Genomic DNA, 27,333 nt, shown 5'->3' with positions numbered 1-27,333 from the left:
GGAGCTCTGCCATCTTTTTGGTTTCAGCCCTTGGCATAAGACAGACCTGGGCTCCTGTGCCTGGGTAGCCTGTAACTGCCTCCTCTCATTAGCACACAGTCTTGGTTATGTGCTTGCCCTGTGGGGAAAGGGAGGCATCTGATCCTTTCCCCTGGGTGCCTTTGTCTATCCTGGCATCCTTTGGTGTGTGTGTGTATGTGTGTGTGTACGCGTGTGTACGTGTGTGTGTGTATGGTAGGGATTATGTAAGCCCAAGAGGCTAGGCCTCTTGTCAGCTGCCAAAGTTCTTTTTTCCCCAGAACTGAGTTAGCCACCCAACTGTTTCCATTCTCTGCCCGCTGCGAAGCTCTACAGCAGGGCCCCTATGGCAGGTCAAAACATGCTCTGCTTTGATAATACAGAGATTCCATTTTGAGAGAGATGGGAAACAGGAGCGAGTGAGTGGGTGTGTTGGATGTAGGGAGAGTGAGGACATTCTTTTTGGTAAGCTGTGCCAAAATTGGCCCAGCAGCTTGGTCTAAACTCAAAAGTAGGGCTAATGCTGGGCTGACACCCAAATATCCAATGGGGAAACTTTATTCTTGGATCTAGACCCTACGAGACCTAGCAATCTTTTTTTTTTTTTTCCCCATCTGGAATATGGGGATAATTCTACTCCATATGTTCTTCATGTCAAATGAGAAATAAACTTGTAAATAATCTACCATCTAGTCACCAGGAGCAGGAAGTGACATAAGGTTGTGATTCTTAAAGTACATTTTGCAGAATACAAACTGTTACTAAAAAAAGAGTCACTTGCTAAATAAGTTTGGGAAACACTGGATAAACAATGGCAAGTAGGTTTCTTGTCTATAGGGACCACTCAGGTCCTTCATATTCCAATAATACGCATGGGAAACCACCAAGGGGATATATCGTATGCCACATTTCCTAAATTTTTAACCAGACTTTCTTAGTGGAGCATTTACAAGTCCCTTCTCTACGAAAGACATCTAGGAAGATCCTGATCTAGATCAGAAGAATATTCATTTTGTTCTTTTTTTTTTTTTTTCCTGCAATTGTATAAAGAAGTGAATTGGTGAAATGCATGGGATTGCTAAAATATGGGTCCTAAACAGCAAGGGAGGTCAACTTTGGACTCTATTGAAATGAATGCTTCCTGCTCTGAAATACTTCTCTCCGTCCTATCCTCACAGCTCCCCTTTGAATTGGAGATTTACTACATTCAGCATGTTATGCTCTACGTGGTACCCATCTATCTGCTTTGGAAAGGAGGTAAGGCCAGCAAACCACATTCCTATGCAACCCTCACACCTAGCCTCTCCCTTCTGTTTTCGGGAGTCACAGCCTCTTGGGTGCTTCCCAGGATCTTCAGCTGCCTCTTGGCTGAGTTTCTTCAGCATGATTTATGCCGGGCACCAGGAAGTGGGGAGATGGGAATGGACGAAGCCTGCAAGGGGTCTGGGGACTTTTTAGACCTGTACTTCACTGGGTGACTATGGTGCTGCTGACTGCCTGTCACAGGGCCTGGGCTTTGTGTCTTGGTGGTGGCATTGCATTTGCATGGAGCCCCCCACACTGTCACCCTCTTGTACTTGTGCCTTCCCCTTGCCTCAATGTGCAGTGTGGGGTAGAAGAAGAGAGTGAAACACTTGGTCCCCTCAAGAACAAAAGAAGATATGTAAGGGCCAAGAAGGCCAGGGACCAGGACAATTATGGGATTGAGGGGAGAGGCAGGTGAAAGAGCAGTGTCACCCATGTAAAAGAAACCACTGAAAACCTTTATTTGGTGAAGAGGGAGAGACCACCAACCTGGTAGAGGCAGCCTGGAAAGGAAGCTGATCTATTTGTAACCTCTCAGTGACCCTTAGATTATCCCTTCCCTCTATTGTGTAATAGACAAAAGGAAAGGGAAGTGCTTGTCCATCTAGGCTTGTTGTGAGAGCCACTCCTTCTCAGTGTTCTTTATTTCCTGAAAGTCCCTGTGACTGGAAGACATCCTCTTTCAGTTTTAGCCCCAGCCTCTCGATCTCAGGTGCTGAGACTTTTCTGCTCCTACCTCACTCCAGGCAGCAAGGGTTTCATTTCTACCATACTGAAAGTGGCATGAGGCCACATGGGCCCTTGAGCTCACTGGAAGATGGTCTGGGAGTTCTGCTGGACGCTGCTGCTTCTTGGATTATGTGTGGATGCTCTAACTCAGGCATTCTGGCAGATCTTAAGATCTGGTGTGAGATAGCCCCAAGGACCGGTCAACCCAGGAACATATTACAAGATGGAATCTACTTATAGTCCAGAGATTTGCCTCCTGTACTTTGATTTCTATCAGTTCTCCATACTTGCCTAAATATTCTTTGAGACTGCTTTTACCCTGTGCAGCCACTTGGGGTCTCACGATGTCCAAAAACGCTTCCTTTTAATTTGCTGTAAAAGCACTATTTTCCCCACAAAGCTTTAAGGAAAGTCTGAAGTTCCAATATCCAGGAGACTTGTGCCATTTCTTAGGTCTGTCCCCTGTGGCACAGGAAACAGCCTCTTAATATTAAGTCTCAGAAATACACGTATTCTGAATAGAACCAGGCAGATAGGTGTTCCTGGGCCTCAGACCCGTGCTACTCATTGTTCCTGGCTTCTGAGGTGTATGATGGAAGTCCTAGCCAAATCTGCATGGCTGTTATTTAAACATATTTGTACTCTAAGGTCACCATAAAAATCTGTCAGGTAGCTGGGTTAGACTGGTCTGACATGAGAAATACCAAGTAGCCATCTTTCCTCCCTCCAAAAGAATAATCCAGGAAGCCACATCCTCAAGACTTGGCTAACTCTAAGATAATTGTATCTTCTTAGAGCAGATCCTCCCGGTAGCCCAGTTCCCTAAGTGGCAAGGGGAGAGATAGTAGGGCTGTAATGAGAGACAGTATGGTCTGTTATTGCTAATAACCCATAGATACCCTGGTGCAGTGAGGGTTTAGCTTGCAGCACAAGTGGAGTGATCTCACCAAACTGACTTTACTCCAGGACCTGAATGAGAGCATCTACCACTCCGCAGAAGTTGATGGGCCCCAGTACCTTCTATCTGGTCAACTTTGAGCTATTTTGAGGGCTCATCTCCCATCTCCCTTTCCAGCTCTTTACTGCCATCTGCTGTTCACTTGGGGGGAATTATGAGCATTGAGAGAAACATCTGGATTTCTTCAACTTTGATCCCAAGCCTTGGACCTAGGCCTTGAAGAGGGAGAATGGATCTGAAGCAAGCTGTCAGAAGATTAGTTTTCTGTAAACCAAGAAAGCCGAGAGTTTGGGGTTTCTCTTCCCTAGAAGTCTCTTGTAATTTTGTAGAAATAAATGGCTTAGCAATTTTTACCCAATACAAAACAGCTCTCCTATAGGTATCTCCCATGCCCAGGAACCCTGTTTTCCTGAAAGGCAAGGTCCTGCTTGAGCATATAGTGCCTCTTCCTATTGTTTGGGGTGGGTGGGTAGGTGGTGCCTTGTGGGAAACTCACTCATCCCTTACTCTTGCAGACCTTATGCACTGTCACAGTACATGGAACCTCTCTCATCCACACTGCTCTTTTCTTCCTCTGGCCTGTCCCTTCGTTTCCCTGTTTCCTTTCCTTCAGACTTGTTGCCCATGGTCCTCTAGAACTGCATTTCTTTTTTTCTGTGTTACAGTATTTTTAAATTTAATTTTTATTAGATGCTGACAAATTATGCTTTTATATATGTATAGGGTTCAAGGTGATGCTACACTATGTGTATACAATGCAGAATGATTGAATCAAGCTGATTAACAAACTATATTTCTTACAAACCACTCCCAGCCTCACCAGCAGCTCCACATGGGGCACAGAGCTTTCCTGTCTCTTGCCTGCAGCTTCTTCTAATGGAGGCTGCTCTTTCTGCCCTGCCCCATATGCTGCAGAGCCCCCTCTGTCTCTTCTAGAGCACTATCTCATCTGTATGTTAGGGGAAAAAGGCTTTCTCTTTTGCCATTCTCTCTCGTTTTTTTCATCACCACCGTCACTTGACCTCTTAGTCACTTCCCCCACATTCCTAGAAGTCGCTGGCCTGTAGCTCTCAGTATTTCCATTACAATTTGAGCCAACATCCTGAGAGACTTCTTGTAAGGACCTCCCATCCACCCCAGCTTCTCAAGGTCTGAGCTTCTTAATTGCAATGACCTCAGCATTTCCTTCCTTTCAGCCACCAGGACCTTGTTTTCCTGTAAAGCTCTGCTGTATGAGAACGTAACTGCTGTTATGTTCTTTCTTTGACTCAAATCTCCACTCCTTTCCTCTTCTTTTCTTCCTATTCAGCTTGTATCTCCATGACCTGTCATTGAAACTTTCACTAGCTCCTGAAAGCGTCTCACCTCCTTTGTCCCTTCCAACTGGGGTCAGTGTCCCATCCCTTTTCAGTGTGCCCAGTCTTGGCCTACTGGAGGAACTCTTTCAAGCCATTCTAATTAGGGCCATGAAAATGTCATGATGTCTATTATAATTGTGCTGTCAACACCATTGCTCAATTTATTTTCTGTCTATGGTCAGCTCCTCCACACATTGCCTATTGGGGGAAACCCACCCCTGATATTCAATGTGAGTCCTTTTCTATTTTCCCTAAGTGTCGGCTGGTCTGAGAAATAAAGGGAAAGAGTACAAAAGAGAGAAATTTTAAAGCTGGGTGTCTGGGGGAGACATCACATGTCGACAGGTTCCGTGATGCCCCCTGAGCCTTAAAACCAGCAAATTTTTATTAGCAATTTTCAAAGGGGAGGGAGTGCACGAATAGGGTGTGGGTTACAGAGATCACATGCTTCAAGGATGACAAAAGATCACAAGGCAGAAGGTCAGGACGAAACTAGAATCACTAATGAACTTCCATGTCCTGCAGTGTACACATTCTCAGGGTTCAAGAGCAGAGAACCGGTCTGACTAGAATTCACCAGGCTGGAATTTCCTAATCCTAGCAAGCCTGGGGGTGCTACAGGAGACTAGGGCGTGTTTCATCCCTATCTACATCTGCATAAGGCAGACACCCCCAGAACGACCATTTCAGAGGTGTCGTCTGGGAATGCATTCTTTTCCCAGAACTGTTAATTATTAATGTTCCTTACTGGGGAAAGAATTCAGCGATACTTCTCTAACCCATTTTCGGTAATAAGAGAAATATGGCTCTGTCCTGCCCAGCCCACAGGCAGCTAGACTTTAAGGTTATCTCCCTTGTTCCCTGAAAATCGCTGTTATCCTGTTCTTAAGGTGCCCAGATTTCATATTGTTCAAATACACATGCTCTACAAACAATTTGTGCAGTTAACAAAATCATCACAGGGTCCTGAGGCAACATACATCCTCAGTTTACGAAGGTGATGAGATTAAGAGATTAAAGACAGGCATAGGAAATCACAAGAGTATTCATTGGGGAAGTGATAAGTGTCCATGAAATCTTCACAATTTATGTTCTTCTGCCATGGCTTCAGCTGGTCCCTCCGTTCGGGGTCCCTGACTTCCCGCAACAATTGCCCTCACAAGTCCTGTGCTAAATCTTTACCACCCTTCTCAAACTTCCTGTCCACTCTATTCAAACCTTCTATTCTCTCCACCCTTGGTAGATCCCCACCTCTCCCCACAAATGACTGAGAAAATTGAGGTTTTGGGATGGAAATTTCCTCAACACTTATCTCTACCTCTACAAACTTCTTTACCCACATCCATCCCTATCTTCCTCCTTCTTATCCTGGAAGAATTGGTGTTCATTCTGTTCTGGCCAATAATACCCCTGTGTGATTAGCTCCCACCTCTGCAGCCTCATTCTATCAATTAATCACTTATGTACCTGGATATTCTTTTTCTTTCTTTCTTTCTTTTCTTTTTTTAGACAGGGTCTCCCTCTGTCACCCAGGCTGGAGTACAGTGGTGCAATCACGACTCATTGCAGCCTCAACCTCATGGCTCACATGGTCTTCCCGCCTCAGCCTCCTAAGTAGCTGGGACTATAGGCACATACTACCACACCCGGCTCTTTTTTTTTTGTATTTTGTAGAGACAGGGTTTTGCCATGTTGCTCAGGCTGGTTTCAAACTCTTGGGCTCGAGTGATCTTCCCACTTCAACCTCCCCAAGTGTTGGGATTACAGGCATGAGCCACTGCACCTGGCCATTACCTGAATTTCCAACCCTTTCTTCACTGCTGGCTTTTTAGCCAATACAGATGTTCAAATCTTTCCCATTCTAAGAAACTTTCTAGCAATCCCATGCAACTCTGTCTTCCCTCTTCCTTTCACAGCTAAGCATCCTACAAGAATAATCTAAACAATATTTTCTAAAATTTAGTTCTTTGGGCAAGACAATTTTTGTCTTATCCACGTAACTCTATGTTATTAAGTATGTAATACATGTCCTTAAATCTATTGAGTTTTTTTTTAACTAAAATATATAAACTTTCGAGAGAAGCCTCATAATATCCATGAGATTGTGACTTTGATTTACTGGTTATCTCTTTTAACACAGTTTATATACAAAACTATTAAAAATGAAATGTTTATATGTTTGCCACCTGAAATCACCTCACACATGATGCATAACTTTGGGAGACACTTGGGTCTGCCCTTGAGTTTTCTTCTCAATTACCCTTTATTCCTCAGAACATTTCACTGTGATAGTTAACCCTCTATCAGGCTTTTCACAGAGATGGTGCTTCTAAAGATCGCCAGCAACGTCTATGTGACCAAATCTAATGATCATCTCTCAGTCTTTATCCTACGGAATGCTGCTGCATTGGATGGTATTGGTCACTCCATTTTGGAATGCTCTGTTTCGGGGCTTCCAAAGCTCCTCCCATTCCTGGCTTTCCTACCTCACCAATCATGTCTTCTCAAGTCTCCTTCACAGGTTATTTTTTCTCACTCCTCTGAGATGTTGATTTCCTCAGAGTTCTGTTCTAGGCTCACATCTTATTCTAATTCTCTGGTATGGTTTTGCCTGCTTTCATGGTTTAACTACTAGTCTATCTAGTTATGGCTGCTACATCACTGTCTACAGCTTGGACTTACGAGATTCACATTCATATAGTTTACTCAACATCTCTACCTAAATGTCTCAAGCATATGTCAAACCCAACCTGTCTGTGTTAAACTCATTATCTTCCCTGTCAGCCCTCCTGCTCTTCTTGTGGTTTGTGCCAAGTGGCACCATCCAATCACCCCAGCTAAAATCTTGGAATCATCCCTGCCTCCTGTATGCAATTCATCCGTTCATCTCACATATATTAACATATGCCTTCTTCCTGCCAGGATCCAGAGTGACCACTGGGGTGTCCTGATAAGCAAAAATCAGACACCACCCCTTGTCCCTAATAACATGTATAAGCTAGTGGCGGGGGGAGATGGGTATGAATCAGATATCACCTGAATATATCATTATGACTGAGATAAGTACTCTGAAAGAAAGGAACATGCCCTTATGAGAACTTAGAACAAAACAAGCTGACCGAGTTTGGGGATTTGGAGGAGAGTTCCCTGAGGAAATGACATTTAAACAGAAATCCAAAGGGTGAGTTGGAGTTTATTAGGCAAGTACAGGATTAGGGGAGGTGACTCCTTGTAGATGGGCAAAATGGCATGCACAACAGCACTGTGGCAGTGGGGAGCACAAGGCAAGTGGATGACACTGGGCCTGAGGGGCAGGCTGGGGTCAGATAGGAAGGCTTTGTCACCCATGGTCAGGGGTTTGGCCTTGATTGCCAAAGCTATGGAAAGACTGTGAAAATTTGAAGAAGGGGTATAACATCAGCTTGCTTCGCTAATTGATTCTTCTCTGATTTAACTTATTTACACATTTTAATTCAAAAATCTAAAATATAAAAAGCCAGACTGTGAAAAATGTCTTTCCCATCCCTTCCCTCCATCCATATCATTCCCTGCTACAACTCTACAAGTAACTACCATTTTTGGTTTTGGCATATCCTCCCAGAGTTTGTTTTTTGCATATACAAGTACATTTTAAAAATATTTTCCCCCTTCTTCAGACATTCATCTTAAAATAGCAAATACACAACCATCCTGTTGTTACTGTTTTGCTTAGCAATATTTCTTAGAGAGCTTTCCGTGTGAGCCCACAGGAAGCTCCCCCTTTCTTTTCTTTTATAGTGGTCTAATATTACATTGTGTGGATGATATAATACAGTATAATAAAAATGGCAAAGCTTTGATATAAGACAACTGTATGCCAGATATTGTCACTTTTCCCGTGCATTAACTCATTTAATCCCTATAACAACTCTCTTAGGAAGGTGTTGTTATTATCTCCCTTTTATAGAAGAGGAAACTGGTACTCAGATAGCAAGTGACAGTCCCCGGATTTGAACCCAGTAGTGTGGTTCCACAGTTCTTGCTTTTAATCATAACACAAGGTTACAACACTATACCATAATTTCCTTTTTCAGTCTGCTATTGATGGACATTTAGGTTGTTTCAAATCTTTTGATAATATAAATAACACTGCACTGAAGGACCTGGTACCTTTGCCATTTTGCATGTGTGCAAGAATATCTATAGGATATATTTCCTTAAGTGGTAATGCTGAATCAGAGTATATGCATTTGTATTTTTATTGGATATTTCCAAATCCATAAAAGATGTACCAGTTTAAATGTTTACTAGCAATATGTGAGAGTGTCTGTTTCTACACAGCCTCACCAAGTTGGATTTTTGCCCATCTGATGGGTTAAAAAAAAAAAGGTATATCAGTTCGATTTTAATTTGAGTTTCACTTTGAGTGAAGCCAAGTGTCTTTTTACATATTTAAAATTGGCATTTGGCTGGGCACGGTGGCTCAAGCCTGTAATCCCAGCACTTTGGGAGACTGAGGTGGGCGGACCACCTGAGGTCATGAGTTCGAGACCAGCCTGGCCAACATGGTAAAACCCCCTCTCTACTGAAAATGCAAAAATTAGCCAAGTGTGGTGGTGCACGCCTGTAATCCCAGGTACTCGGGAGGCTGAGGCATGAGAATTGCTTGAACCCAGGAGGTGGAATTTGCAGTGAGCCAAGATTGTGCCACTGCACTCCAGCCTGTGAAACAGTGAGACTCAGTCTCAAAAAAATAAAATAATAAAATAAAATAAAATTGGCATTTGATTTCCTCTTCCTTGAACTACATGCTCCTATCACATGCTCATTGTTCAATTGTGTTGGCTTTTTTACAAAATTTGAATCCTAAGAGCTCGTTATATATAAATATTAACAGTTTACCCTTTATGATATGAGCTACAGATACTGTCCTCAGTTGTGTTTTCTTTTGACTTTGCTAATGTTTTATTCTTGCCATGCAGGATTTTAAAATTTCTTTTTCTTTTTTTTTTTTTTTTTCTGAGATGTAGTCTTACTCTGTTGCCAGGCTGGAGTGCAGTGGCGTGATCTCGGTTCACTGCAGCCTCCACCTCCTGGGTTCAAGCGATTCTTTTGCCTCAGCCTCCCAGGTGGCTGGGACTACAGGCATGCGCCACTGCACCTGGCTAATTTTTGTATTTTTAGTAGAGACGGGGTTTTACCCTGTTGACTAGGATGGTCTTGATCTCTTGACCTCGTGATCTGCCCGCTTTGGCCTCCCAAAGTGCTGGGATTATAGGCATGAGTCACCCTGCCCGGCTGAATTTTTACCTTTCTATGTAATTTATCTTTTATTTTATGGCATCTGGATTTAGAGTCATGGTTAGAAAGCCCTTTATTACTCCAAGGTTATAAAAAATATATATCCCATATTTTCTTCTTAGCTCCTTTTATGTTTTAATATTTAAATCTTTTATTCACTTGGAATATATTCAGATATACAGTGCAAGAAAAGGATCCAACTTTATTTCCAGCTGACTTCCCATTTGTCCCCGCAATGTTTATCAAATAGTCCAACATGATCCAATCTGCTTGTGGAGAAGATCACATTAGCTGCTGTGTGAAGAAATCACCGGGTCCTCCTGCTCTTACCTCCTAAATATCTCTCAGACTCATCCCCTCCTTACCATCTCTAGGACCACTACCTTGGGCCAAACCTTGCGCATCTCTTCCCTCAACGATGATAATTGGCTCTGTGTGATCTCTCTCCAGCCAGCCTCCTTTGCTCCCCCAAGCCCATTCCTGGAGCTTCCAAAGCTATTTCTATAGCTCAAATAGGATCATAACACTTTGTTGTTTGGAAGCTTTCAGTGGCTCCCCATCTTCCCCAGTGCACAAGTCCATATGACCTGGTACCCTACCCCTTCTCCAACCTCATGTCTTTATGCTCCCTTCTTTGTACTGTACACTGTGGTGATACCCAAATCCTTAGGGTTCCCTGAGTATTTTTTCCAATTTTCATGCCTCTGTGTCTTTGAAAATGCCGTGACTTCTCCCAGCAATGCTCTTCTCCAGCTGTGGGCCTGGAAAACATTCATTTCTCAAAACTCACCTCAGTAGTTACTTTCTCCAGGAAGCCCTCTGTAACTATTCTACCCCAGCTCCCGCCAGCTGCCTCTGTTCCTCCCATTGTTGTCATCCTCACAGTGTAGTCTTTACATGCTGGTCTCCCTGAGGACAGGAATTTTTCATTTCTTCTTGGTATGTAGGTGAAGAATGAATGAATGAACGACCTTCTTTTCAGGGATATATTCATGTACTGCAAATTGCACATAACTTATTTTACATCTTACAAGCTAATGTTTACTAGGCACTGTGTTTGTTACATGTGTGATTTTGATCTCATTTAATCCCCACAGTGTCGACTAGACTTATGGGAGTACATCACGTGAGGCCCATGACCTTGAATGAGAAAAATAATCACATCTTTATGTCCGTTAACTCCAACTGAAATACAGTCATCTCTCGGTATCCATGGGGAATTGGTTCTAGGACTCCCCCGACCACAAATATCAAAATCCAAGGATGCTCAAGTCCCTAATGTAAATGACACAGTATTTGCATCTAACTTACACACAGCTTCCTGTATACTTTAAATGAAGCTTGTCTAACCTGTGTCCTAGGATGGATTTGAATGTGGCCCAACACAAATTTGTAAACTTTCTTAAAACATTATGTTTGAAAAAAAAATTTTTTTTTAGCTCATCAGCTATCAGTAGTGTATTTTATGTGTGGCCCAAGACAATTCTCCTTCCCATGTGGCCCAGGGAAGCCAAAAAATTGGGACACCCCTGCTTTAAATCATCTCTAGATTACTCATAATACCTAATACAATGTAAATGCTATGTAAATAGTTGTTATACTGTTTTTTATTTGTATTTTTTTACTATTATTATTTTTGTTTTTAAAAAACATTTTTGATCGGTGGTTGGTGAAATCCACAGATGTGGAACTTGCAGATATGGAGGGCCGACTGTGTGGTATATCCTTTAGTAAGGAATGTAGATAACAAACCACAGTTACATTAGCAATGCTTGGCATGCTGTCATTAATGTAAATTACACATATTTTCCTCTTATGTTACAGTTGTTGCAGATATCTCAAAAAATCATTTGCATTCATCATTACCTCAAAATTTAAAAACAGAGTGCCTTTTAAAAGCATTTTGATAACTATATTTCAAGATGATTATTTTCTTTTGTAATCCTATATATTCTATTTCATATACTTAAATACTTTATTCTGAGAGGGAGCCTTTACACTTCCCCAAACTGCCCAAGGAGTGCATAGTATCACCAAGATTAGGAGTCCCTTTGCTAGAGTTTATTTTATTTTATTTTTTGAGACAGATACTCGCTCTGTGACCCAGGCTGGAGTGCAGTGACCTGACCTTGGTTCACTGCAACCGCTGCTTCTCGGGTTCAATCAATTCTCGCACCTCAGCCCCCAGAATAGCTAGAATTACAGGCACGTGCCACCACGCCCGGCTGGTTTTTGCATTTTTAGTAGAGATGGGGTTTCACCATGTTGGCCAGGGTGGTCTGGAACTCCTGGCCTGAAGTGATCCGCCTGCCTCTGCCTCCCAAAGTTCTGGGTTTATAGGCATGAGCTACCGTGCCCGGCCTGCACTAGAGTTTAAACTGGTATTTGAAACCAGGTGGGTAGAGATGCCTCTAATGCTGCCTGTCCATGGAGTCGCTGGATTCAGACAGACTGTAGGTACAAATCCTAGTTCTCCCACTAGCTAGTTAGTTCTGGCGTTTGGTTGACTACCTTGACTTCTCTGTGTCTGTTTTCTCACTTGCAAAACGAGGGTAGTAGTGTACCTACCTCATAGGATGTTGTGAGGATTCACTGAGCTGATAATATGAAAAGTATACAGAACAATGCCTGGCACATAGTAAATACTATGTATTGGGTTTGTATTATTATTTATTTTTTTTATTTTTATTTTATTTTATTTTTTTGAGACAGAGTCTCGCTCTGTCGCCCAGGCTGGAGTGCAGTGATGTGATCTCAGCTCACTGCAAGCTCCACCTCCCGGGTTCACGCCATTCTCCTGCCTCAGCCTCACGAGTAGCTGGGACTACAGGCGCCCGCCACTGTGCCCGGCTAATTTTTTGTATTTTTAGTAAAGACGGGCTTTCACTGTGTTAGTCAGGATGGTCTCAATCTCCTGACCTCGTGATGCACCCGCCTCAGCCTCCCGAAGTGCTGGGATTACAGGCGTGAGCCACTGCGCCCAGCCGGGTTTGTATTATTATTAATTAAGCACTGTTCTGCCTTGTGTTAATTATACATCTTTCTTCCAACTAGACTGTGGTCTCTAGAGGTCAGGATTGTGCCTTGCTGTGTTCTAAAGCCACAGCACCTTGCATGAACTGAGAACATGCTTGTCAGTGGATTTAACATTACTGGTACTCCCTCCTTTGGAGACACATGTTTCTCCTTTGAGCTCTAGGATACCTCTTTCTCCTGGTTCTCCTGCTTCTCTGGTTCTTTCTCCTTGGGCTCTTTTGCTCTGCCTGCCCCATAGATCCTGGTGTTCTCCTTCAATAGAGCTAACACAGGCTTGAGAAGCAGTACAGGTACTTCAGAAATAACAATTAGACTCCTCATTTCTGTACACCTTCTCTCATCCTGCTTGTCTTCCTCCTCTGTTTCCTGTCTGGGTTAGTGGCTGTACTCTCCATCCACTAGCAAAGCGAAAAACGTAGGCAACATCCTGGATCTCTTCCTCTGTGTCATACCATATACCAGTCAGTTCAGAAGTTCTGACAGTTTAAATTCTCAAAATTGTTTGCAGGTTTGGCCCTTCCTCCCCATCCTCACCACCCCATCCTAGTGCGGGCTCTCAGCCTGTATTACCAGGACTACTTTGCTTCCTCTCTCCTCTCCCTGCGCCCTGATTTCCCCTACCTCCTACCCAGGCTATCCTCTGTACAGTCTCCAGAGTGACCATTTTAAGGAAAGAGGAAGTCTGATCTGATTTTGCTCAACTGCTTAAAAATCCCATCCAGGTTGAAGACCAAACTTCTTTGCATGGCATTCAAGACCATTCACAGTCTGATTCTTGTCCATCTCTTTGGCTTCATTTCTCATTGCTTAGACTCCAATTCCATCACTTTACCTTCTGGTTTTTATTTGTTTAGTTTCCTTTAGAGATGGAGTCTTACTATGTTGTCCAGGCTGGAAGGCAGTAATGCAATCATAGCTTACTGCAGCCTGGATCTCGTGGGCTCAAGTGATCCTCCTGTCTCTGCTTCCCAAGTAGCTGAGACTGCAGGTGCACACCACTGCGCCCAGCTCATTACTTTACTTTCTGAATAAACAGATCTGCTGATCTTTGCCCAGTCTTCTTTGCTTTGTGTCCAGGCTCACACTATCTATTCTACTTGAAACCTGGCAAACTTCGTGTCTTCCTTTACAAGTTAGCTCAAGGGTACTACCTCCTCTCTGGAGGTGTCTCTGACTTTCCTAGGCAGCCAAGGGCATGTATTCCTTAATGTGCCTTTCTAGTACTTTTATTATAATATGCCATGAGTGTAGCAACCACCATTTCTAGTTGTCTGTGTTTTGCCACTAGGCGGCAGTAGTCACATCTTTTCAGGAGATTAAGATAAACAATTAATATTGGATATTGATTTATTTTAATCATTAAAAATGTTGCTTAAATTAATTGTTGTAATTGAGGTGCTATGGGAATAAGGGTGCGGGTAAAGTCCATGAGGCCCCCGGATTTTGGCCTGAGTGACTGGGTGGGATAGAGTATCATTAACTAAGAAGAGGGTACAGAAGGAAGGAGCATGTTTTAGAGAGTGTCTTAGTGTTTTTGGGCTGCTACAACAAAAATACTATCAACCGAGTAGCTTATAAACAATAGAAATGTATTGCTCACAGTTCTGGAGGCTGGGAAGTCCAGATCAAGGTACCAGAAGGTTTAGTGTCTGGTAAGGGCCTGTTCCTCATAGATGGGGTCTTCTGACTGTGTTCTCCCATGTGGAAGGGGCAAACAGGCTTCCTTGGGCATCTTTTATAAGGGCACTAATCTCATTCATGAGGATTTCACCCTCATGACCTAATCACCTCCTAAAGGCTCCACCTCTTAATATCATCACACTGACCGTTAGGTTTCAACATGAATCTGAGGAGGGGAACATAAACATTCAGACCATAGCGAGGAAGGTGATTTTACTTGAGTTTGAGGTGCTTCTAGGCTATCTAGGTTGAAGTGCCCAGGAAGCATTAGGATAAAGTATTCTGGAGCTGTTCAGGGGAGTCTGGACTAGACACTGACTTTGGTATCATTGGTTATAGAACTAGTAGATGAAAACATTGGAATGAATGAGCTGGTCCAGGGTAACTATGTAGGTAGGGAGAAAATAGGACTTAGAGAAAGCCTTGGGGAACATCAACTTGCAAACAGTAGACAGAAGAAGAAGAGTGTAAGGTGATTGCAGGAAAGATCAGAGTAATAGAAGGAGAGGCTGGTTGTCCTGAAAACTAAGGCAGTAGAAATTTTCCCCAAAGTAGTACTAGCCAGGCCACATTGGATCTAAGAGGTACAGTGAAATCAGGCCCTCAGAGAAGTGGGAATTGGAAGGAAGAAGTTAAGGGCATTAAGGAAGGAGAGGTTAAGGCCGTTACAGAGCCAAGGGAGGGCATTTTTCCCCCTCCCTTCTCCCCCTCCCTTTCTCTCCTTTTCTCCTCCTTTTCCCTTTCTCTCTGCCCCAGAGCTGAGCATGTTCAAATGCTAAGTTGAAGCGCAGTAGAGCCCGCGAACATTGAAGGTACCAGGGAGAAAGGGGAGCGGATGAATTACAGGTTGATGACAACTGCTGAGAATGACAGGGGTTTGGTGGTGGATTGAGAAGGGTAATGACAAGAGAAGTAAGTGCTATGGGAAATGGAAGAAGGAGATAAGCCTAGACTCTCTCAACACTGTCTAATAGAATTCTCTGTGATGATGAAAATATCCTATATCTGTTCTATTCCATATGGTAGCCACTAGCTACATGTGGCTTTTGAGCAGTTGAAATATGCCTAGGGGGACTGAGGAGTTGGATTTCTCCTTCGATTTTAAGGTTAATTAATTTGAATTGAAATTGATTGGTTAATGGATTGATTTATGAGATGGAGTCTCGCCCTATCGCCCAAGCTGGAGTGCAATGGCGAGGTCAATGGAGGTCACTGCAACGTCGACCTCCCGGGTTTAAGCGATTCTCCTGCCTTAGCGTCCTAAGTAGCTGGGACTACAGGCACATGCCACCATGCTTGGCTAATTTTTGTATTTTTAGTAGAGATGGGGTTTCACCATGTTGGCCAGACTGGTCTCAAACTCCTGACCTCAAATGATCCGCCCACCTCAGCCTCCCAAAGTGCTGGGTTTACAGGTGAGAGCAACCTTGCCTGACCTGAATTGAAGTTTAAATGGCTATGTGTGGTTAGTGGCTATTATATTGGACAACATAGCTCTCAAAGGTTGGTGACTGGCACTGTGGGGCCCTCCTGAAAGAGGAATCCGTGGATTTTTCTGGCACTGATTTGTACGGTTACCCCATTTGGGGTTCAGCAGCCTAAGTGGAGGAGCAGGACGTCTGGCTGGAGGGATCCATCCAATGTTGAGATTTTGTGTAAGTAGGGTCAGTATTATTGAAAATCTAGAAAGTAAGGGATGTTTGGGTGGTACTAGAAAGTTTTGGTAATCCTGCAACACACTGTATTGCTTTCAGGTTTCTGACCAAGGACAGGTCACCCAAGGACCAATAGCAGAATGGCAGACAGAGCAGCACTTTATTATTAGCTGAGCAGGCACCCAGGACCTTTAGTGCAGGGCTTCTCTGGCAGGCTGGGCGAGAGCTTGCAGCTTTGTTCTCAACATCTAGGTGAGCTTCCCACTCTGTACCTAGAGAATATAATGTGGCTACATGTGTAACGCAGGCCCCCCCTTACTTTCAACCCTATCAAAGGCATTGAGAAGCTAGAGTAGAGAGGAAGGTGAAGAGGCCTAGCTATGCAAAGAGACAGATTCTGCTGAGATGTGCACGATGAAATACACATGCTGCCCATTACGAAGCTGGACTACCCGGTTTCAAATACTGGTTCTCCTTACTGCTGTGTGACTTTGGCCAAGTTCCGTTACCTTTCCCTGCTTCAGTTTTCTCATCTGTAAAATAAAAATAATAATAGTGCTTTCTCACATGGTTGTCATGAGCATTAAATGACTTAACGTATTAATATATAAAGCGCTTATAGCAGTCCTTGTCGTGTAATGGTGGCATGTAAGTTGTTTGCTATTATTAGTATAGTTTCAGCTTGCCAGTACACTGTGGCCCTGCCTACTAATCTAATAAAATGTGGTTTGCGCAGTTTCTTAGGTTCTCACCTTTAGTAAGCCACCCTTTGGGGATGATGTAGTGAGGGGAGGGGATAGGTAGAAGTGTGGGGAGAGGGGGATGAAGAGTTCTCCTTCCCACCAGGGAGTTGAGAGTGCTGGTGTCAGAGTTTGAGGCCATGGAGTCCAAGCTGGTGTGGAAGAAAGGCTAGAAGAGAGCTGGGGAACAAGGAGTAATTCTATGGAGGGAGGTAAGGAGCATCAAGGGATCACAGGTCACGAGGAGGTCTAGGGGCACGTGCATAGTAGGAATAAGGATATGAAACCACGGAGGCTGTGGTCAGATGATCCCAGCAGAGGCGGGGAAGTTCAACGTGATGACAGAAGGCAGGTTGTGGTTAGTGCGGTTGAGTAGACCAGTACAGTTGAGGAGGTTCAGGAGGCCACGAGGTTAGGGTATTGAAAGAGGTGCCTGCATGGATGTTAAAATCACCCAGAATGCCATCAGGAAAAGGTATAATGTATAAAAGAAGGTGGTAAGCTAAGTGACACTGATCTGAGATGAATCCAATGACCTGGAGGCCAACAACAGGTGACAGTGACAAAGAGGAGGAACTGAATCTTGAAAGAGAACATGGCAAGAGTAAACATCTAGAAGGATTAAAAAAGAACAGCCTTCTCAGAGCTGTTAGTGGAAGAAATCACACCCTCAGTGGACAGCCAGGGTTCCTTAGGGTGAGGAGGTGAAAGGGACATTCTGGGGAAAGGTGGCAGGTCTAGACAGATTGGTTGATCATGAACACCCCTGGCCAGTGGTGGTGGTGGGCCTCCAGAGGTTCTAGTGGATGGGTTGGGAGGAAGTCAGCCACAAGGTGGTTGGAGAAAAGGGCCCACACAGCTTTAGGCCCACAGCTTGGTCCTGCCTACAGGGCTGGTGACACAAATCAGGAGTTCCCCTCCGAGAACTCCCCTTTCTTCATCCTTGTGATGTGTTTTGATTGGTTGGTTGTGGTGGTTTTCATTTTGGCAGCAGTTCTTAACCTGGGGTTCACAAATAGGATCTTAAGGGGTTCATTAACTTGAATGGGGGAAAGTGCCATCTTTATTTTCACTGACCTCTAGCAGAAATGTAGCACATGAACGCAGGCAACAAGCACCAGTGGTGTTAGCCCTACCTGTGTCTTTGTTGTCGGTAGCAATCATAGATGGCTTCCTATCACATTACAGTAGTAGCGGCCATCTCAGGGCAGTGTTTGTGCTCATCTGCTTTGAAAGTGATGGTAGTTATTAGGCCTGCTGCTAGATCTTGTGATTAAATGTATTTATAAAGAAACATAATTAGTATATTACAAAATTTTAAAAGTATTTTGGTGACTGTGTTTTAATATAATTGAATTCCTTCGCCTTTTATTTTATGCATTTCAAACATTGTTCTGAGAAGGAGTCCTTTGGTCTCCCCAGGCTGCTGGGGTGCAGGGGATTGGGTGGAGGGCCTGCTTCAAGGCTGCTGGGAAATCCCTTTCTATTTCACTAGAGGGAGCTCTTGTTTCAGAATTGGTGAGCAGTGACCCTCAGGCTTGACACCCAGTAATAAGGTTGTTTTGTTTTGTTTTGTTTTGTTTTGTTTTGTTTTGTTTTGTTTTCTGTTTTGAGATAGAGTCTTGCTCTGTCACCCAGGCTGGAGTGCAGTGGTGTGATCCTGGCTCACTGCAGCCTCCACCTCCTGGGTTCAAGGGATTCTCATGCCTCAGCCTCCTGAGTAGCTAGGATTACAGGCATGCGTCACCGTGCTAATTGTTGTAATTTTAGTAGAGGTGGGGTTTCACCATGTTGCCAAGGCTGGCCTTGAATCCCGAAGTGCTGGGATTACAGGCGTGAGCCACCGTGCCTGCCTGAGAAGGCTGTTTTGCAGGCAATTCAGATATCTTTGGAGGACATTTCAGGAAACTGGAGTTAAGAACCTCAGTGTTGTTTGTTCTAGGCAGGCCACCTCTCTGTCGAGTGGGCTTTCAGCTCATCATCTGGAGGATGAGGATTGGGCCTCCTGTGCTAGTTACTTTCTGGGACCAGTTAAAGTGGAAGCACTTTGGCCAATGGCAGCTCAAAAACTGGCCCCAAGGACATGCTGACCTCAGTATCCAGGTTGAGTTTCCTGTTTCTCCTCCATACCAGTGAGCCCATTGCCCCTTCCATCTAGCTAGTGTTAGGATGTTGGAGAAGTTCCCCTCTTCCATGAGGCTTCCCTGCTCCACTATACTAGTCAGGTAAGGGCAGGTGAAAGTATAGGAACTCTGGTAAATCCTGAAGGCTCCTAAAGGGTTAGTGGGTGCGGGAGGAACTGAGGGATTTGACTGATTGGCCAAGGGCTGAGCGTTGTGCAACAGGTGGATAGGTGAGTTTCTGAAGACCACTGGATTGTCCCTGCTGAGGAAGAAGTGATTGATGCTCAGGAGTCCTTTGTGGGAGCAAATGGTTAAGCGTTTTCTGCCTTAATTTTATCACCTTCCAGGACACACTGCTCCTCACACCTGGCCAGACTGTGTCCCCTTCACTGGCAGCTTTTCCCAGGTCTCTTGGTTCATCTCCCAGCTCCAGGATTCCCTCTAAGTCAGTGTTTCTCCTATATTGTTGGAGGATCCAAGCATCAGGATCATCCTGAAGTGCTTGTTACTAAAGTGGAGATTCCAGGGCCCACTCAGACTCCCCGAATTCAACTCTATTCAACTCTATTCAACTCTATGCCCTGGGCCGGGCACAGGAAGCTGCATTTTCCACAGCTTCCCTAGGATAGTTGTTTTCAAAGTGTGGTCCCTGGATTAGCAGTATCTGCCTAACCAGGGAACCTGTTATTAATGAAAATTCTCAGATTCCAGATTCCAGGCCTCACCCTAGACCTACTAGAAACTCTAATCAGAAACTCTGAAGTAGGGCCCAGCAAGCTGGATTTTAAGAAGCCCTCCTAGAGATTCTGATTTTGACCCACACTCAAGTTTGAGAGCCACCGCCCTAGCAGATTCTGATACAGAACGAGTTGAAACCTTATTGTCTCAGATGATCCAAGAGTTGGTTCCCCCTTGTGTAAAGCTCAGCAGGATACACAGCCAAGGTCACACAGCAGCTTGGTAAGAGTAGAAGCTGGGACCTGGGTCCTTGGACTTCAGTATATATTCTGCTAGGTCAGGTCCACCTATTGGATTCTTTGCCAGTTCAGGGTCCTCATCCTGTATACTACTGTCAGGGGGCTGCCTGTCTGATCCTCATGGATGAAGGTGGGTCTTTAAGTTGCCTTAGCCACAGGCTGGGTGGCCAGTCAACCCCAACTAGGCTCTTCGAGAGTGAAGCATGGCCTGGGTAGACTCTCCAGCCCCTTAGGATGGGAGGTTGACAAGATGGACCTTCCATGTGAACACCTAACCCAGGACATCCTCCACTTCCAAGTACAGTAAACAGAATAGAGGATAGGTTCTTTTGGTCAAATGCCTGGATGAGGGGAAACCTGACTTGAGCTGACACTCAGTGGTAAGAATGGGGATCAGATATTCATGATTATCTTGGGATTGTGCCATGCTGAGATATCTTTTAGGCAGCCACAGCTTACAAAGGCTAAAAATGGAGGTATCTCATTTAAAGAGTACCAAAGATGGGAATACATTGTTATCAGGAACCAAACTTGTCATTCTCTTCCCTATCCCCAAACCTGCACCTTCTCCAATGTTACCCATCCTTTTCAGTGATACCATCACCTATTCGTTATCCGGGCCAAAAATCTAAAGCCAATCATTGGTCTATACTCCTGTCCCTGCCCCCATCCAATCAGTGACTGCATCCTATTAATTTGACCTCCTGATCATTTCTCAAATTTATTTCCACTACTCCAACTTTACTTCAGGTCAGATCATCCCTGACTTTGTTTATTGCAACAGCCATCTAACTGGTTTCCCTGCCTCTAGTCTCACCCTGTTTTGTTCTAAGGGCACGTAGGATGAGGCCTGAGAATTGGCCATTGGATTTAGTAATGAAAAAGTCATTTGTGACCTTAATGGGAGCTGTTTTGGTGGAGGGAGGGAAGCCTGATAAGAGTGAGTTTAAGAGGGAACAGTAAGAGAGAGGAATTATAGGTAGGGAGTATACCAGTGCTGTCCAATAAAAACATGTGAGGCACATACCTAATTTCAAATGTTCCAGTAGTTGCATTAAAAGCAGGTAAGAGAAACAGGTGAAATTAATTTTAATAATAGAGCTTACTTAACCCAGTATATCCAGTATTTTATCATTCCAGTATAATCAATATAAAAATTATCACCAGGATATTTTGCTGGATTTCCTTTGAAATCCAGTGCACATTTTGTAATAACAGCACATCTCAGTTCAAACTAACCACATTTCAAGTGCCCGCCAGCTGCATGTGACTAGTAACTACCATATTGGACAGCACCGGCATAGACAATTATTTCAAGGAATTCAGCTATAAAGGGGAGCAGAGGAGTGAGGTAGTGGCCAGATGGGGAAGTGAGGTCAAGTGTTGACTTGTTGGTTTTAGAACGGGAGCTATTACAGTACTTTTCGTTTATACACTAATGGACTTAATCCAGTAGAGAGGAAGAAATTGTTTACATAAGATGACGAAACAGCGACTGGAGTGATGCTGTTGAGTAGGTGAGAGGGGATGGAACCTGGATACAAATAGAAATTCTGGCCTTGGCTAGGACACAGGGCAGTTCATCTGTGGTGACGGGGAGCGGGGGAGTGAAGGAAGAGCATATTGGGCACTGATGCAGATAGATGGGTAAATGTGATTGTGGAAGCTTATGGAAGTTTTTGTCTGATTCTTTTTTTTCTCCGTGAAGTGGGAAGCAAGGTTAATATCTGAGAGTGATAATGGGATAGAAGTATTAAAGATTTGAGAAGAGAGAAAGTGTTAAATTGTGGCCTAGGAGCAAGACAGAGTGAATGGACTAGGGAAATACAGTATGATTGCCTGGCAACATGAAAGATGCACTTGAGGTTTGTGATCACGAATTTGAAATGAGAACAGTCAGCGCTGTTGTTTTTCTCTAGTACATTCAGCTGTGAGGGACAAGCAAGGCAGAGGAGGAGCTTTGAATTCAACCAGGGCTGGGTTTTCTTTCCAGCTGAGTACAATAATGAGAGGAACAATGGAGTCGAAGGTGTATGCAAGGAATAATTAAAACCATGGGCCATGGAATTTAAGGACAGAAAAAAGGGAGCCATGAGGGACAGTAAAAAGATCGTAGGACCAATGGATCACAGACTCCAGTGGGGTCGAAGAAGTGTTGGGGTCATCGTTATCGGGAGTGAGCCGGAAAGATAGAAGTGGTGGTTGAAGTGGGAATGCTTGACTTGGAGATTAGGGAGGAGCTACAGATGCACATAATTATAAGATCTCAGGCACAACCATGACAATGAGTGGCTGAGATGTGGTAAAGGGCAGTGTCATTGAAAACAAGAGGCCAAGGAACTGACAGATCAGGATGCTGAAGGATGCATCTAGATGCATGTTGAAATTAACAAGAAATCTGATGGGTGTTAGTGAGCCAGGTACTAAAGGAATGAGGGCCATGAGCCATATGTCTGTAGATGACTGTGAAAGGGAAGGATAGCGTACAGTACAGTATGGTAGTGGTGGGATTTTAGGGAGAAGGGAGGACCACTCATCTGGGACTGCAATGAAAAGAATGAAGTTATTCACTCTACCTACATGGGCCAAAGGAGAAAAATCAGTCACTACTTAAGAGGACAACAGATGAAGCAGGCAAGGAGAGGTAGGTTGGGTAAGAACAAAAGGGTGAAGGGAACATTCAGAGAAGAGATTGAGAACATAGGAACTGAGCTAATGATTTATCTGTGATTTTTGCCTATCCTGTTCCCTTTTCCTGGAATTTCCTTCCTTACCTTGTACACATAGAAAATTCTTCTTCATCTTTCCTCATCCTGCTCCTACACTGCTACTTTCCTGAAACTGCTATTGCGAAGGTTACTAACTAGTGAGCGGCATGTAGCCAAACCCAGTGGAAGTGCTTGTCTTTACTGTACCCCTATAGAGAAGTGTGTTCCCAATGGAATTTTCTGTGGTGATGGGAATACTCATCTCTGCACTGTCCAATATGGTGGCCACTAGGCACATGTGACTGCTGAGTACATGAAATGTGGCTGATGTGACTGAGGAACCAAAGTTTTAATTCTGCTTAATTTTAATTCATTTAAATGTAATTAGCCACATGTGGCAAGTGGCTACCTTATTTATTGGTCAGTGCAAGTAATAGAGCGCTTAACACTATTGATCCTTTCTTTCTTGAAACTTAATGTTCTCTTGACTTCCAGCACACCTCTCTCCTAGTTTTTTTGATTTTTTTTTTTTGATTGCCTCTTTAATTTTGTCTTCAATCTTGACTTCTCATGGATCTTTCTCCTTCTGCTAGCCACTTAACTGTTGCTATATTCCAGGCTTCCTCCTTGATCCTTTTATGACATTTTGTGGACTCTCATTGATTTTATCCATACCCCAAGCCCTGTTTCCAGGCCATCTCCCTCTCCCGAGTGCTAGACCTGGACATAACAGCCTATTGGCGACATCTGCTGGCATAGCGGATAGGCATTCAGTGCTGGCATGCTCCAACCTGAGCTCGTCTCTTCCCTAAATTACCTCCTCTCAGTTACTGAAGTCATAGACCTGGAAGTTACTCTAGATGTCTCCTTCCTGTCTGACAAACTGCCAAGTCCTCTATGCCACTGCAGCAGCATTTGAACTTGTCTTCAGTCTTGTCCCTCTCCAGTCCATTGTCCACATTGCTGCCAGAGCAGTCTAGGTAGCTGAAACATACATTTGTTAAATGTATGTTAAAACCTTGTTAAGACCTTTCAGTGGCTTCTCATTGTATATAAGATAAAGGCCAAGTTACCAGCATGGCAAACAAGGCTCTTCATGACCCAGCCTCACCTGCCTGTTTTTCCAGCTTCATCTCCTGTCCCTTCTCACAAAGTTCTCTCCTTTCTAGTAACGCAGAACTGCTTGTAATTGCACACAAACAGCATGCTGTTTCATGTCTCCACACCTTTTCTCAGGCTATAACCTCTGCCTGGAGTTTACCCTCCTTCCTTCAAGGCCCTACCCCAACCCCTTCTGGTTCTGCAAAGCTCACCTCAACTGTCATCTTCTCCAGCTACTTTTCTTCAGTGTCTCTGTTACTTAATGCACTTACCTTACTGCACCATTGCATCATTCACTTGTAAACACAGGTAGTTCTCAAGAGCAGGGACTATCTTTGCCTCCTTCTTTCCACTGTCTGGCATGGAGTCTTACTCCCAATGTGAACTCTGTAGATGTTGAGTGAATAGGTACCATGAATAAGTGAGTGACTTGAAGGAAGCAGGAAGAAGATTGGAGAGGGGGATGCCACACTGCCCAGTCTCATCTCCTTGGTATAAGTCCTTCATTGGTGGGATTATAGGATGAGAAAAGGGGCCCCTGGGAGGCCTGTGGGGATCAGTCTTGGCTGCTGCTGGTGCAATTGACTTCTTTCCCAGGACTCATAAAACTCGCTTCTGGCCGAAATCGATTTTAGAAAAAGCTATTATCTAAGTTTCCCCCTACCTTTACAGCTGACACGCTTCTCTCTTCCTGGGATATAAGATGCTAGCAAAAAAAGGTCACATTTTTTCTTAAAGTAGGAAAAGGTTTTTTATATGTTTAATTTTTTGAAAGTGCTGAAGTTTCTGTTTTCTTTTAGAAGAAAACTGATTTTTCACTGAGATTTTCTCAAGGGCCACATGCAGGTATACAGAAAAGAGAATGATATGTGTTTGCATACAATTTGCATATATCCGTGTAGACTGGATCATCTATTCTCAGAGTACTTTCTTTTTTAAATTTTTCAAAAAAAAATTGAATACTTGATCAGCTTTTCAATGGAAAGAATCAATAACAGTGAAAGGCAGTGGAAACCACAGTGGAGGTCCCCCTTCATAGAGATCACCTCTTTAGAAGAGTCCCCATCCTCTTCTAGTCTTTTGTAAGATTTTGGATGGTTGTGGTTGCCATGATAAAAAATAGCAGCAGCCATCTGCATGCCAGGATAGCTGTCGTGTATACTTTTATCTCTCTTTTTCCACTCACCAGCCCTTAGAGGTAAATGTTACCCTCAGCCCACCAACAGGAAAACAGGCTTAGAGGGGCAGCAAAATTTGCCCAAGGTCACTCCTGTGGGTAGTGGCAGAGCCATGATTCAAACCCAAGGCTATCTGGCCCCAAGGCCTTTGTTTTTAAACTACTAAGCTGTATTTTCTGCCATTTGTGTACTGCTTGGTGTTTTGTCTTTTGTCCTTGCCATTACCAGGCATAGACAGATACATAGTTTGGCTGTCATTTGAATGGTAGTGGACTCTGTTGCACAATGTTGACGTACCATATTATGTAAACATCTCCCTACTTGGTTTGTTTCCAGTTTCTCAATATTATAGATAGTACAGGTGTAAATATCTTTGCACAAATTAGGGTGGTTTGTTGGAGTTTTTAGGTATTTGATGTGGTCCACAAAGTAGTATTTTTGAGCCAAAGAGTTATAATTTTATGATTCTCCAGGAAGTCTATACCATTAATTCACCCAAGCAGTGATTACTTTTGGAGTGCCCACTGTGTACCAGGTGCTGGACGTGAAGAGGTAATTCAGAAACAGCCTCTCTCTCAGAGAACTAACAGTCTGGTATGGGATGGATGATGTGGCACAGAATGAATGCTACTAAAGTGGGGGTTTAGGCAAGGGGCAGTGAGAGCACTGAGAAACAGTCCCCTGGTAGTATCTGTGAGTGTTCCTTTCCCTTTGCAGCACTGGGCAAGACAGGGGAGGAGCATGATAACAGGGCTGGCTGCAGAGCTGCCTCCTGGCTGAGGACATCCCCGCCAACACCCACGGGCTTTCCTGCAGCCGCCACCTCGCTGCCTATCTGCCACTAGGGGGCGCTGAGCAGAGAGGATGGTGGGAGGGGGCACCCAGGACAACAGAACTGGGGGCTCCAGCAGTGGGAGGAGCGGCAGCCTAAGCACTCATCTGTCCTCCAGGCCTCCTCTTCCCCTGTATGCCCACCGCAGCCAGGGTGACAACACGGTGCCCAGTCCACACTCATTGAGCAGACAGGAATGTGTGCATGCCTTAAGGGCATAGCTCAGTGCGTTTTCACGCACGCACCAAGCACTGTGCTGGATGCTAGGAATGCAGAAGTGGCCTGACGTGGTCCTTGACCCTGAGTTGTACTTGGTCTAGAGGGTTGGACAGACAAGGGAAGAGACAATCCAACTTGTGTGCTGGAGGTCTTCACAAGTGGCAACAGGAGCATTGAGCTCCCTAGTGAGTCCCCTGGCAGTATGTGAGAGTTCATTTCTCCAGTCCTCCACTCTTATGACTTTGACTGTGACATTGCCCATCGTCCAACCTGGAATTTCTCCATCTATAAAATGGAGGGAATGATATCTATGTCTGCAAAGGGACTTCTGACTCAGATACGCCTTGAGCCTAAAGCAAGCCTGAGCTTCTTCCACAGAAGAGCCCCCATCCCTGGTCCCCACTTTAGTCACTGAAGAAAGTCTCCTTTCTCTTCTCCCCCACATGCTCTCCTTACATGGTTTTCCTTGGCATTCTGCCTCTGGCCTTTTCCTTCTCTCTTTCTACGTATGTTCCCATGACTTCAGTTACCACTGTGTACTGATGACACCTACATCTCCATGCTCGCCCCCATCTTCTTCACTGAGTTCGTGACTCATATAACAATGAAAATAATCGGCATTTGCTAAATCCCAGATACAATACTGTAATTACGGTATATTATCTCATCTCATCTGTCCAACAATATTGTGAATTAGGCAGTGCCACCCCATTTTATAGGTGAGTAGAACCAAGTTCAAGAGATGCTGAGACTTTCCCAAGGCCCCAAAGTTGATAAAGGATGGGGCCAGGATTTGCAAACCTCTACCTATTGAGCTCCACTGCCCACGCTCTTATCCATCACACTATATGTCCTAGAGTACAGGCAGCCGCCAAAGACCTATTTCCACTTGGATATTTCACATACGCCTCAATTTCATGTCTAAACTTGGCCTCATCATTTCCCTTCTGTACCAATCTGCCTTTCCCTCTCTTCTCCATTACAATAAATGGCACCATCAACCCAGTGATACCCCAGCCAGAACCCTGGGAGTCTTCCAGGATCCTTCCTCTCCCTTACCAACCCCCATCTCCCCAACAATCTTCTCCAGTCTTCTTCCACATCACGGTGATTTTTCCCCCACTCTCCTCCAACCTCGCTGCTGTTGCTTTCCAAGGCCATTGATCCTGTTCTCTTTTTGGGCTCCTGCAGCAATCTTCTTGCCAGCCTCCCTGCCTCGACTCTGTCTGCTTGAGTCCATCCCCTGCACACCAGCCAGGGCAATCCTTTGCAAACACACATGTGATCACCCCACCTTACTGCTTCAAAACTTCGACTGCTTTCTGTGACTCCACAGCAGAGCTCAAAGCTGGCCACCCATGGGCTGAAATCCATCCAGAAGACATGTTTTGCTTGGTCCAAAATGTTCTTAAAACATTTTGAATTAGTCGCCAACA

General features: G+C 44.3%; 1 protein-coding gene across 13 annotated transcripts in view; it reads left to right on the top strand.

Moving 5' to 3' along the window:
- Positions 1 to 27,333, top strand: part of TMEM164 (transmembrane protein 164) — a 193,671-nt gene that overhangs the window by 142,927 nt on the left and 23,411 nt on the right. For all 13 annotated transcript variants that reach the window (XR_642112.4, XM_009198104.4, XM_031660645.1 and 10 more), the window contains one exon: positions 1,197 to 1,275. Coding sequence is in view for 12 of the 13 variants with exons in the window: in XM_009198104.4 (XP_009196368.1) it covers positions 1,197 to 1,275 (79 nt within the window). In the remaining variant the exon portion in view is untranslated. The remainder of the gene's footprint in view (positions 1 to 1,196; positions 1,276 to 27,333) is intronic.

This window comes from Papio anubis, chromosome X (genome assembly GCF_008728515.1).
Source record: "Papio anubis isolate 15944 chromosome X, Panubis1.0, whole genome shotgun sequence".
NCBI lineage: Eukaryota > Metazoa > Chordata > Mammalia > Primates > Cercopithecidae > Papio > Papio anubis.
This window is presented reverse-complemented; position numbering and strand designations above follow the sequence as displayed.